A 12,736-nucleotide genomic window follows, 5' to 3' on the forward strand; every position below is an offset into this window, starting at 1 on the left:
CGGGCCCAGCCGCTCCGCGGCATGTGGGATCTTCCCGGACCAGGGCACGAACCCGTGTCCCCTGCATTGGCAGGCGGATTCTCAACCATTGTGCCACCAGGGAAGCCCCCCAGGTGTTATTTTAAAAATCAGCCTCCCTTCTTGCTTTTTGTATATTAGATACTCAGTTTATGCTTCAGTCTGAGATGAAGAAAACTGCTTGTTTGTTTACTGAGACTTCTTTTTTAAATCAAATGTAGGTGCATTTTCAAATTACTTTAAGAGTACAGATGTGGAACCTCAGGGTTCTAAATTACTCTGTGATATTTTGTATTTATAATTTACTCATTAGTAGGAAAAGGGAAGTTTGGGGGCTAGAGAGTTTTACCTTTATAATAACTTTATGGAGAGAAAAGGAGTTTCAGTAAGGAAGAATTTGAAAGTATTATTTGAAACTATATTATAAAACTTAAACATTGAGCAGTTCTAGCATTTGATAACACTAGCTTTTGCACAAATGCCTTTCTTTTCTCTCTCCCCCAAAACAGTGCTTCTTATACATTATCACTTTATTACCGTTTTTTAAAAAAGAAAATCTCATATACAAAGGAATTTATTTTCTATCTCACACTCCACATCCAATCCATCAATCAGTCTAATTACCTCACCACCTCCACTGATGCCATGTGCAAGACACCTTCATCTCTCACATGCCTGCTTCTCTTCTTGACCGCTCCTCCCCTTATACTATTCTCCACATAGTGACTGAATGTGAATTATACCTTGGTACCCCTGTTCACACTCTTTAGTGGTCTCCCATCACAATAGAAAGTTGTTACCGTAATCCAAAAGTCCCATTATTATCTGTCCTCTGGCTGCCTCTCCAACACCATTTTCTAACACTTTTTCCTTATTCACTCCATGCCAGTCACACTGACCCTTTTGCTCCTCTTTTTTTTTTTTTTTTTTTTTTTTTTTGGCGATACGCGGGCCTCTCACTGCTGCGGCACATGGGGTCCTCCCAGACCGGGGCACGAACCCACATCCCCTGCATCGGCAGGCGGACTCTCAACCACTGCGCCACCAGGGAAGCCCTGCTCCTCTTTAATAATGCAGGCTTCTGTACATGGTATTTCCGCTTACCTAGACAGTCTTCTCCCAGGTATCTACATGGTTTTTTCTTTCACTTTACATGGGCAGCTCTGTTTAAATGTCACCTCCTAAGAGAAGTCCTCTCTGACAACCTTATCTAAAGTACCATTTCTCTTTCTCATCGTTCCTTATCCATTTATCTTTATTTTTCCTCACAGCTTTTATTATACCTGATGATTATATATTTGTTATCTGACTTTAGAAGGACTTTATATTTGTTATTTCTCTAGCATTAGAATGCAAACTTATGTGGGCAGGGCCTCTGTTTGGTCTGTCTCTGTTTTATTGCTCAGTAATGAGTGAATTTCAGTTAGTTTACTAAAAGAAAAATAGTTCCTTTCTTATATTCATTTCTTTCACCATTTTATTTAATGTCTGTTGTGTGTCTAGTATTGTGACAAGTTATATGGAGCTAATAAAGATGAGTAAGACACAGCTTATACCTTTAGGGAGCTTAGACTACTAATAAGAGAAGTTATAAATATAAACAGGTAACTACTGTGAAAGGTTAGAAGTCGTAAGAAGGATGCATGGAAGTTCAAAAGAGGCATTCAGTTTCTGATTCAAGGAAGAGAGGAAATAATTAACTTGCCTATGTTGGGAAAAAGAAGAACACTCTTTTGGTATCTTTGGTGTTTCACTATATAGCTGGGCAACATCCCTCATCTATTTCCTTCTCTCTTTCAGTACCCTGTCCTAGCGTGGATACTCTACCTCTTGCCTAAGTAGTTGCATTAAATAGCCTCCTCTGTCTCTGCTCTTATTGTCCTCATAGTCAGTCACCTGTTTTACATTCACTTCTCCTGATCATTTCACTCTGCTTCTCAAAACATTTCTGTGATTATCCATTAATGGTGAAATAAGCTTTTCCACAAATCTTTTACTTGAACTAAATTGAAATGCTACTGTCCTGCTTGAAACCTTTCCTAATGTCAAAAGTCTCCACTACATCCATTTCTCACCCACTTTGAACTGTTTTCCTGTTGTATTTTGTAATATTCTTTACTATTTGCCACTCTCTGCTGCTTTGTATCATTGTGAAAGACATATTTTATCTCCCTACTAGAATCGTAATTACCTTAGGGAGTAGAGCCCTCATCTGGGCGCTCCATTATGTGAACATACTCATTTATCTGTCCATCTATCCATTTACCTATCCCATATTTAAGCTGTTCTAGATCCCTGCTCTCATTGGAAATTGTATTCTGATGGGGATTAGACAAATGATAAACAAGTAACCAGTTCTCTGAATGAATAAGAGAATTTTAGGTAGAGGTAAGTGCAAGAAAATAAAATAAGGCAATATAAGTGTGATTAACATACACTCTCCTGTTATTTTATTATCTTGTTAGATGTATAGCATTTATGATATAAAAATGTCTGGTTTGGTTATTTTATTCTTTGAAATTAATAGCCTAGCCTTCTGATTTCCATATGTGGCATAGATCACTTTGTTGAAATAATTATTGGAAAGTTTAAGAATTTGCCTTAGCTTTTAGCAATTACTCTTGACAATGTATATATTAACTGCTATAATGACCTTTCACTGTAGTTCTAATTCTTTCATTCTGAAATTTTGATGTTCCATTTTTATCCTTGTCCACTTTATTTTTTCTTTTTTCTAACAATGTTAATTTTAGTATTTCTAAATTGTGTGTTTCACAATCGAGGCATACATTAATGTTCCTCTGGTTGTATGGGGTCTTAGCATTGAGGAACTGTGGGCTATAAAGAGGAGAAAACTCCAGTAATTTCTAAGAGGAAGCATTTTTTTAAGGTTTTGTTCTATAATGGTCTATAATTACAGACCACATCAGGTCTGTAATATGTAGACCTGATGAGATTTTCATCCTGCTCAACAGAAGTCAAGTGGTAAACTCATCTATGACATTCTGTCTAAACGAACTACTAATGGATAAACTGTTCTTGCTAAGTTTGGTCTTTTGTTTAACTCAGTGTATGGTATCAGCTGAAAATATAGCTGTTGATTCAGTCTAGCCAAGCACCTGTCAGCAGAAAATAGCTTCTTGCCCTGAAACACTCAGGAATTCTGGTTAGTGCAGCCAGCTCGGCATTCCATTGAAGTGCAGATGTTTGAGATGTCTTCTTCACAAAATCCGTTTTTGTCCTCTTACTGACAGGCTGTGCTGGAGACTATTCGGAACCTGATGAATACTGATTGTGTGGTACCTGACTGGCTGCATGACATCATTTTAGGTTATGGGGATCCAAGTAGTGCACATTATTCCAAAATGCCCAATCAGATCGCCACCCTTGATTTCAATGATACATTTCTCTCCATTGAGCATTTAAAAACCAGCTTTCCTGGTCATAATGTTAAAGTAACTGTGGATGACCCAGCTCTACAGATACCCCCTTTCAGGTAAAGTCAAACCTGGATATACTCCTTTTAAGCTTTCTGTAGTCAGTCTGAGTTAGGCCATCAGGACTGTAGCTAAAGTAAGTTTTGAGTATCATATCTGGATTATGTTTGGGTAGTCTTTACCCTCACCATATAATCACTGGGATAAATTTATTTTATTTGACTCTATTTCTAATTCTTTGTGTAGTAGCTATTTTAAGACCACAGTAAAAGTAGCCTCATGTCTTACAAGGGTTCAGTAAATGCTTTTTGTCTGAAGAGTACTATATAAATGTAGCTGTAGCATTTGACTGAAGAAATATGTGCTAATTATAATACACATAGCCATGTGATTTTGAACTTTCTTTTGTTTTAGGAAAAAATTTTCTCTTTTTTTCTTTTAACCCTGATTGCTTTTACAAACTTTAAATATTCATAGTATAGTTATGCTCAAAGTTAAAGGAGCTTTGGTTTAATTTGAGTAGAAAAAGAACAAAGTACCTGAAGTGCTGATTGCTTCATGAATTCTGTCATATGGATTAGTGGCGAAGCACTAAGTATACCTTGGTGGTAGCAGAGGACTTAATTACTTTCTTAGTTGCAAATTAGAACGTTTTTAATTAACTGTTATATATAAATATAATAATTCTGCATATTAAAAGCATGTATGCTTTATAACTCCCAAACCTAGTCTTCCTCCGTACTTTACTCATTTGTTAATAGCAAAATCATCTTGAAATCTCAGCAGTGTTTTGTAATCTTTCTATTCCCATAACTCCTGCTGTGTCTTACAGTTTCTGCCTTAAAGATACATTTCTTTTGAAATGTCAGTCCTGACTGCTACCTCTCTAAACCCTCAACACTTCAGTCTTTATAATGACAATGTCTTTGCTCCCTCTGTCTCCTTGCTTAAACCCCATTACATGCCTTACTGCTAGAGTCATTCCATTGTCTAACTAAAAATTTGATTTTTCCTGTTGCTTATCAGAGTAAGAGCTGACCATTTAGCTTCTTTGGTTCTTAGCTTTTTTTTTTCTTTTTTTCCTCTTTTTTTTGGGGGGGGTATTGTCTGTTTTTTCAGAATGTGAACAAAGACTGGAAAAAGTACAGAGAGAGAATTAATTTTTTAGTTTAATTTTAGGGTATTCATCGACTTCCTCAGGTACCTATGGGAAGTTGCCTCCTGAGGTATCCCTGACCCCAGGCTAAGAACTTCTGCCTTAAAGGCTTGATATTCCAAAGGTGTCAGAACAAGGCTCCAGACTTTCTCTCTAGCCTTATTTTCTCTATTGTATCCTACACTTCAGCAGAACTGGCTACTACTTTCTTCCTGGAATGTCTTTTGAAATTCATTTTAGGTGCCACCTTTCCCATAAAGCCTTTTCTGATTAAATGAAGGACAGTGTGTAAGGTACTTTACAGTGCATGTGCTGTAAGCATATAAATTTTCTTTTGTAAACATGCTAAGTGAAAGAAGCCAGACAGAAGAAAACAAATATTGTATGATTCCATTTACATGAAATGTCCAGAATAGGACAATATAAAGACAGACTGATTGCCAGAGGCTGGGTTTAGGTGGGAATACAGAGTGACTACTTAATTGCATGGGGTTTCCTTTGGACTGATTAAAATATTCTGGCATTAGAGAGTAGTGATGACTATACAACATTGTATAAAACCCATTGAATTGAACCTTTAAAATGGTAAATTTTATATTATGTGAATATTACCCCAATTAAAAAATAGTTAATTATTTCCCCTAAAAAAACAAAATAAATATATAAATAAATGTTTCTTCTTTGATTCTCCTTTAATCAGATGACTTTTTTCTTAATCTAAACACCCTGAACTGCATTTTAATGCTTTTAAATATACTTTTTTCAAAATTTCTGTGCAGATAGTAAGTTCCTTTAAACTGTAAATGTTTCTTACTCATCTGATTATCCTCTGTACAATGTCATGCACAAGATAGGTGCTTGGTAAATTGTTGTTAATTGTAAAAATGAACAAGGTTTTTGTCTTGTAGGATAACTTTTCCAGTAAGAAATGGAAAGGGGAAGAAAAGGAAAGATGCAGAGAAGGAAGATGAAGACACTGAAGAGGCAAAAACCTTAATTGTTGAACCTCATGTTATTCCTAATAGAGGTCCTTATCCTTACAACCAGCCCAAACGGTAATTTCACTATTTCTGCTAATTGTAATAATGAATAATAGTTTGCTATTTCAAGTGGATTAGTAATGTTTAAAAATTTTTCTGATTTTAAAAATTATTTAGAAACTTCTGTTTCTGGACCCTGTTTACTTCTCTTCTGTTAGTTTTGGCCATTTGTAGTAATATTTTTGGCCATTCTGTAGTAATATTTCAAAAAGAAACATTTTCAGGTACTATGAGAAATAAATATTAACAGTCTACCTTAATGTGAGCACAAGGTTCTTACTTCATGACCATGTGTTGCATTTAGCAGCTACCCTTGTGCTTGTGTGCCATGACTAATAAAGTGGCATTGTATTTGGTGTTAGATTTGGAACTAGAATTTTGACACTCCTGTTAAGATCTGGGCTGGGCTAAACATATTGAAAAATAACTCTAGTCTTTTCTTTCCACAAAATTCATTCAGTTTTAATTGCTCTGTGGAGGGGCGGAGGTAAAGAGAGTCATTCGGAAGAGATTGGGTCAGTCATGTAGGATGTAAAGTTATTGAGATCTGCCGTGCAACATTGTGCTTATAGTTAACAACACTGTACTGTACATTTAAAATTTGTTAAGAGGGTATATCTTATTTTATGTACTTTTTACTGCACACACACCCACAGAAAGGGCTGGATTGGGAGGAGGAAGAATTGGGATACAAGGGGCAAATATAGAGCAAATGTTCAGACCTCTGGTCATTGTTGTTTATATTCTTAGTAACGTCATCCATCTTTATTTTTAACGAACTTCTTATCAACTCTTATTTGAAGGAATACAATTCAGTTCACTCATACACAGATAGAGGCCATCCGTGCTGGAATGCAGCCTGGGCTAACTATGGTAAGAGAGTTACTGTTGTACAAGTTCTTAAATGGATTCAGACTAGAAGTGTCAGATTTTCAGAGTGTGTTCTGTTTTAAGCCCAAAAACCCAACTGAATTAAGTGTTTGTAAGTAATTGTGGCATCTTATGTATATAGACTCTACTCATTTCAATGTTCATAAATAAAGTTTTGTTAGAACCTCGCTGTGGCCATTCATTTATGTATTGCCTATAGCCATTTTTGTGCCACCACAGCAGAGTTTAAATACTTGGAACAGAGACTGTATGGGCCACAAAGAGTAAAATGTTTACTTGCTGGCCCTGTACAGAAAAAGTCTGTTGACAATGATTTAGAAATGTGTTTAATTTCCAAGTATTTGAAGGTTTTTACTGATTTCTGGTCTAAGTCCATTATGGTCAGAGAACATACTTTCTATGATTTCAATTTTTTTTAATTTATTAAGGTTTGTTTTATGGCCCAGGATATGATTTATTGGTGAATATTCTGTGTGCACTTGAAAAGAATGTGTGTTCTGTTGTCTTGGGTGGAGTGTCCTGTTTATGTCAATGAGATCCATTTGGTTGATGCTGTTATTCAGTACTTCTCTCTCCCTGCCGGTATTCCACGTACTATTGCTGTTGCTGACTGAGACAGGAGTATTGAAGTCTCCAACTATAATTGTGAATTTGTTTCTCCTTTCAGTTCTGTCCATTTTTGCTTCATGTATTTTAAAGCTTTATGGATATGTACATACACTTTCAGGGTTGTTGTGTTTTCTTGGTGAATTGACACTTTTGTCATGTATAATGTCTGTCTTCATCACTGGTAATTTTCTTTACTCTGAAGTCTACTTTGATATTAATATAGCCACCACAGCTTTCTTTTGATTAGTGTTTACATGATATATCTTTTCCCATCAGTTTACTTCTAACCTACCTATTATATTTGAAGTGAGTTCCTTGTAGACAGCATATAGTTGGTGCATGGTTTTTTTTCTCCATTCTGACACGTCTCTGCTCTTAATTGGTGTGTTCAGTCCATTTACATTTAATGTACTTATTAATGTGTTTGGATTTAGGCCTACCATTTTATTATTTGTTTTATGTTTGTTCCCTTTTTTGTGTGTTCCTGTTTCCCTTTTCCTGCCTTCTTCCGAGTTATTTGGATAGTTTTTAGTGTTTCATTTATATTCACAGCCTACTTAGAATGAGTATTCTGTCTCTTAAATTAATTGGAGGATCCTTGCTTCTGTATAGGTCCCTTTACCTTCCCCTTTTATGTTGTAGTTGTCATATGTTTTACCTGTAAATACACTGAAAATACCATCAGGCAATGTTAGAATTTTTTCTTGCAGACATCAAACATATTTTAAAGAACTCCAGAGGAGAAGAATAGTCTGTTATATTTACCATTTATCTTTTATTCCTGATATCTCAAGTATCCTCTGGTGTCATTTCCTTTGTCTGAAGGATTTCTTTTAACAGTTTTAGGAGCAGATCAGCTAGCAATGAATTACCTTTATTTTCCTTCATATGAGAATGTCTCTAATTCATCTTCATTTTTTAAAGATATTTTCACTGGACAAAGAATATTGCATTGATAGTTTTCTCCATTCAGCACTTTAAAAATGTTATTCCACTTCCTTTTGGCTTCCATGGTTCTGATGAGAAGTCCACAGTCATTTGAAATATCTTTTTGCTATATGTAATATATCATTTTTCTCTGGTTGCTATTAAGATTTTTTTCTCTGTCTTTAGATTCCAACCATTTAATTATTATGTGTCTGGCCTTAGATTTCTTTGGGATTATTCTGTTTATGGTTAAATGAGCTTCTTGAATCTGCGATTTATGTCTTTTGCCAGATTTGGGAAATTATCAGCCATTATGTCTTTAAATACTTTTTCTACACTGCATGCTTTTCCCCTTCTTTCTAGGATTTGAAAGATATGTTATACCTTTTAATATTGCCTCATAGATTCACAAGGCTGTGTGTATTATTTTTTTAATCTTTTTTTTCTGCTTGTTGTTCAGGTTGGGTGATTTCTATTGATTTGTCTTCAAGTTCACTAACTCTGTCTTGTCCATTCTGCATTGAACTTACCCAGCGAATTTTTAAATTTATTTTATCTTTCAGTTTTAAAATCTCCATTTTCTAACAATGTCATAACTTAGTAGTTTGCTATGTGTTCATCTGCTTTTTAGGTTGTGGGCCCACCAGGTACAGGAAAAACAGATGTGGCAGTCCAAATCATATCCAACATCTACCACAATTTCCCAGAGCAGAGGACTCTGATTGTTACTCATTCCAATCAGGTAAGAGAGAGAGTGTGTATGTGTGCGTGCGTGCATGCACATGCACACATGCATGTATGAAGTGGACATGCGTGTATGGAGCGGGAGATGCATGAAAGCACAATGGAGATTTCTGCTTATATGATAACCTGATTATGGGCTCACAGAGTACCAGGAAAGGCTGATGAGCATAGTGTTTGTTATTGAGTTAATCTTGGATTATCACTGGTCATGACCAGACCATATTGAGATAAATATAAAAACAATCTTTTATTTCGAATAGAGGCAGTCCAAATGTGGAAAAGCTGAGAAGAATATTTGGATATGTGGTAATTGCCTTTTTCTCCATCATCCATGCTAAGCTAGACCTTTTACTTTGAGATCAAAAGCATTATGCCTTACTAGTAGTATTTTTCTACTAGTAGAATGGATATTTCTAAAAGACTAAATCCAGATCATATTAATACTGGATTGAATTTTAAATCCTTATAAAATATGCATATGAATATGTATATTACATGGAAGGACAATTTTAGGTTGCAGGTCCAATACATAGGCATTTATAAACAGCTAGAACAAGCAAAACAAACTCCTTTCTTGTAAATAATGGATGAAAAATGGTCTTTACATCTTTATGTGTGCTGAGGTAATTATTCTGAAGCTATCACTACCATAGAAATGAAAAAGAACACGTGATATTACATGTATGTACATGTAAAATGTGACAGGGAACTAGCTCTCAGAACATTCTGAAACGTTATGAAACTCACATGGTAGTCTAAATCTCCAAAGGTACTTGTTTTCTCTGAATACATATTAACAATAGTGATTTCAGTTGACCAGTTCTTTAAAAAAGTTGGTCTACAAAGAAACACTGAGTTTTTAGAATGCTAAATGTTATTTATGGTTATTCATCAACTTAATCTCAGGATTTTAAAATTAATACTCTCCATTCACTTATGTTTTCATTTCTTTAAAGTTTATAAGTAACTGGCCTGGTGTACTAAAATTGTGCGCAAGAGAGGGTTAAAACTTTATCTTGATAAAAGAAACAAACTGTGTAAAGACTTTTTTTCTTCTATTTAATAAAATTCAGTTTGTAATAATTTTACCTATTTGCAGATTCTTAGAATGAATAAGGAATTATTCAGTGTTGTTTTAACATAATATTTTTTAGTAAATTTTGTCATAACTTGATAATGACTTTCTATAGTATCCTCTACTTATGACTGTCTTGTGTAGCACAATTATAGAGAAGGTTATTTTGCAAAAATAGCCAAAGATTTCTTTGCTCCTTTGATAATCAGACCATCTTCTTTAACTCAAGTTGCTGATTTTTCACAACTGTTTTGTTTACCAGATCTTGGTTCCCATCTATAATTCAAGCAGTTCTCCAACATCACTTTAATTCACGATGAAATCTTGCAGTTTTTTCTGAGATTGCAATGTGCTAGTATTTTTTGTCCCCTAAATCTATGTGGTTCGTGAGTTTGGATAGGAAAGGTTTGGACAGTGAGTAATGCCATATGGTCTGATCTATTGCATCTCAAGTTTTAGATGGAAAATATCAAGAGTTTAGAGTGTGAATTTTTTTCCTGAAAATTTATGTTTATCTCATCAGTTTCTGAGCTCTAATTGCTAGAATTTTGATAGCAAAGGATATCTGTATACCTTATGTAGCCTGGATGTTTACAAGACTGGATGTTGACCTCATGGATGGGGTTAAACTAGTGGTAAATTGGGAGAAATATTTGAGTGGGTGCTAATTTTTAAATGTCATTTTATTAGCATATCTTTCCATGCAATGAAACTTTTGCCTTTCTGCAAAACCTTACAACTGTAGATGATCAGATAGTAAATACTAGGATTTCAGGGAGCCCCAAATACAAACATTTCATAGGTAAATGGCTTTCGTCAGAACAGTTTGCGATGAGTGCTCTGCTTCTTATTGTATAGTGAGCTAATTTAGACTTTCAGTCTAAGATTTGAATGATGCATTTTACCTTTCCTTCCTGTGATCCTTTTGAAGTATTCTACCCACACATCTCCTAAGAGGACTTCTCCAACCACAAAAACTTTTCAGTTTTCTGCAACTCATGGAAATTCTGTTAAATAAAATGAAACTTAATGTGATTGTTAATTATTTTAGTAATTTTTACTACGTGAGAGAATGACATACTGAGCCAAAGCCTTCTCTTTTCATAAGTTATCAGAGATGTAATGGATAGATGGTTTTTATGATTTCCAGTTACTAATTTGACCAAGTATACATATGTAGCAATATCAGAAATCAATAAAAATACTGTTTTGTTTAAATTATAAATGGCCTTAATATAAGATGTTTCCTTCTGTGTTTTGACTTTGATTCTTATCTGACTGGGCAATGCTCATTCGTTTATATCCTTCTGATTGTTAGTTTTTGTTACTTTTAAAGGAGCCTACTGATTCTATAAAATTCTCCATCGTTCTTTTTTTTTTATTCTCCAGGCCCTGAACCAGTTGTTTGAGAAAATCATGGCTTTAGACATTGACGAGCGTCACCTCCTGCGTCTTGGTCATGGAGAAGAAGAGCTGGAGACGGAGAAAGATTTCAGCAGGTGAGCAAATGGGGATTAGTTTTGAAACGGTATACAAATAATTTTTAACCTTCTCCTCTTTTTCTTTAATAGAGAACAGGAAAAGAGAGCAATGAATACTCCAACTGAATTCTGAAGGGTTCTAGTGTAACCTACTTAGGCTATACTAATTGAACCCAAAGTCTGTTCAGGATTTCCCTCTGCTCCAGTTCTGCATGTTTGTTCTATTTTTTTCCTCATACAGTTATTTCAGTGAAGAGAGTTATCTTTTCATTCTTGTTTAAATTGCAGATACCCATTTGCTTTCTATTTATTGAAGTAATTTTTAATGTTGTCAAACCCAAACTGTACAATGTTACGCAATTCCTTTTTGCATTTCATCTACACATTTAATTTGCATATATTTTAGGCACCAATTAACTGGATTCATTTAATGAAATGCAGTTGGAGATTAATAATAGTATAAGCTTTGGGGTTGTAAATATTACTTCAGGAACTTACTGCCAGTTTAGCTGGACTTTATGCTTAATATTACGTATTGTAAGGTGACTAAAACTTTAGAAGTCACATTTCCTCTGCTGTTAGTATTTTGGTTTTTTCCTTTAAAGTTGCTTTATGATAGCTCATTTCATTTATATTTAAATTCATTTTTAAAGCATAATTTCAGTAAATAGGCATAATTAACAGCTGTACATAATAAATACAGCCTTTGACTATTGAACATTACTTTTGACTAAATAGATTATAGACATCAAAAGCTAAGAGAGTGTTAACTTATTATGTTGCATTTATTTTTAGTTCTTGTATTAAAGAGATCACGCAAGTTTTTTTTTTTTAACCTCTTTATTGGAGTATAATTGCTTTACAGTGTTGTGTTAGTTTCTGCTGTATAACAAAGTGAATCACCTAAATGTATACATATATCCCCATATGCCCTCCCTCTTGCATCTCCCTCCCACCCTCCCTATATCACCCCTCTAGGTGGTTGCAAAGCACCGAGCTGATCTCCCTGTGCTATCCCACTAGCTCTCTGTTTTACATTTGGTAGTGTATATATATCAATGCTACTCTTTCACTTCATCCCAGATTACCCTTCCCCCTCTCTCTGTCCTCAAGTCCATTCTCTACATCTGCATCTTTATTACTGTCCTGCCCCTAGGTTCATTAGAACCATTTGTCTTTTTTTTTTTTTTTTTTAGATTGCCTATTTGTGTGTGTTAGCATACGGTATTTGTTTTTCTCTTTCTGACTTCACTCTGTATGACAGACTCTGGGTCCATCCCCCTCACTACAAATAACTCAATTTCATTTCTTTTATGGCTGAGTAATATTCCATTGTATATATGTGCCACATCTTCTTT

At 34.9% G+C, this 12,736-nt stretch overlaps 1 protein-coding gene across 3 annotated transcripts in view; it reads left to right on the forward strand.

The window, feature by feature from the left end:
• Window positions 1–12,736, forward strand: part of AQR (aquarius intron-binding spliceosomal factor) — a 110,518-nt gene that overhangs the window by 51,225 nt on the left and 46,557 nt on the right. For all 3 annotated transcript variants that reach the window (XR_003681840.2, XM_024118476.2, XM_024118475.3), the window contains exons 20-24: window positions 3,273–3,514; window positions 5,520–5,666; window positions 6,455–6,524; window positions 8,710–8,820; window positions 11,287–11,396. Coding sequence is in view for 2 of the 3 variants with exons in the window: in XM_024118476.2 (XP_023974244.1) it covers window positions 3,273–3,514; window positions 5,520–5,666; window positions 6,455–6,524; window positions 8,710–8,820; window positions 11,287–11,396 (680 nt within the window). In the remaining variant the exon portion in view is untranslated. The remainder of the gene's footprint in view (window positions 1–3,272; window positions 3,515–5,519; window positions 5,667–6,454; window positions 6,525–8,709; window positions 8,821–11,286; window positions 11,397–12,736) is intronic.

This window comes from Physeter macrocephalus, chromosome 11, assembly GCF_002837175.3.
Source record: "Physeter macrocephalus isolate SW-GA chromosome 11, ASM283717v5, whole genome shotgun sequence".
NCBI classification, from domain to species: Eukaryota; Metazoa; Chordata; class Mammalia; order Artiodactyla; family Physeteridae; genus Physeter; species Physeter macrocephalus.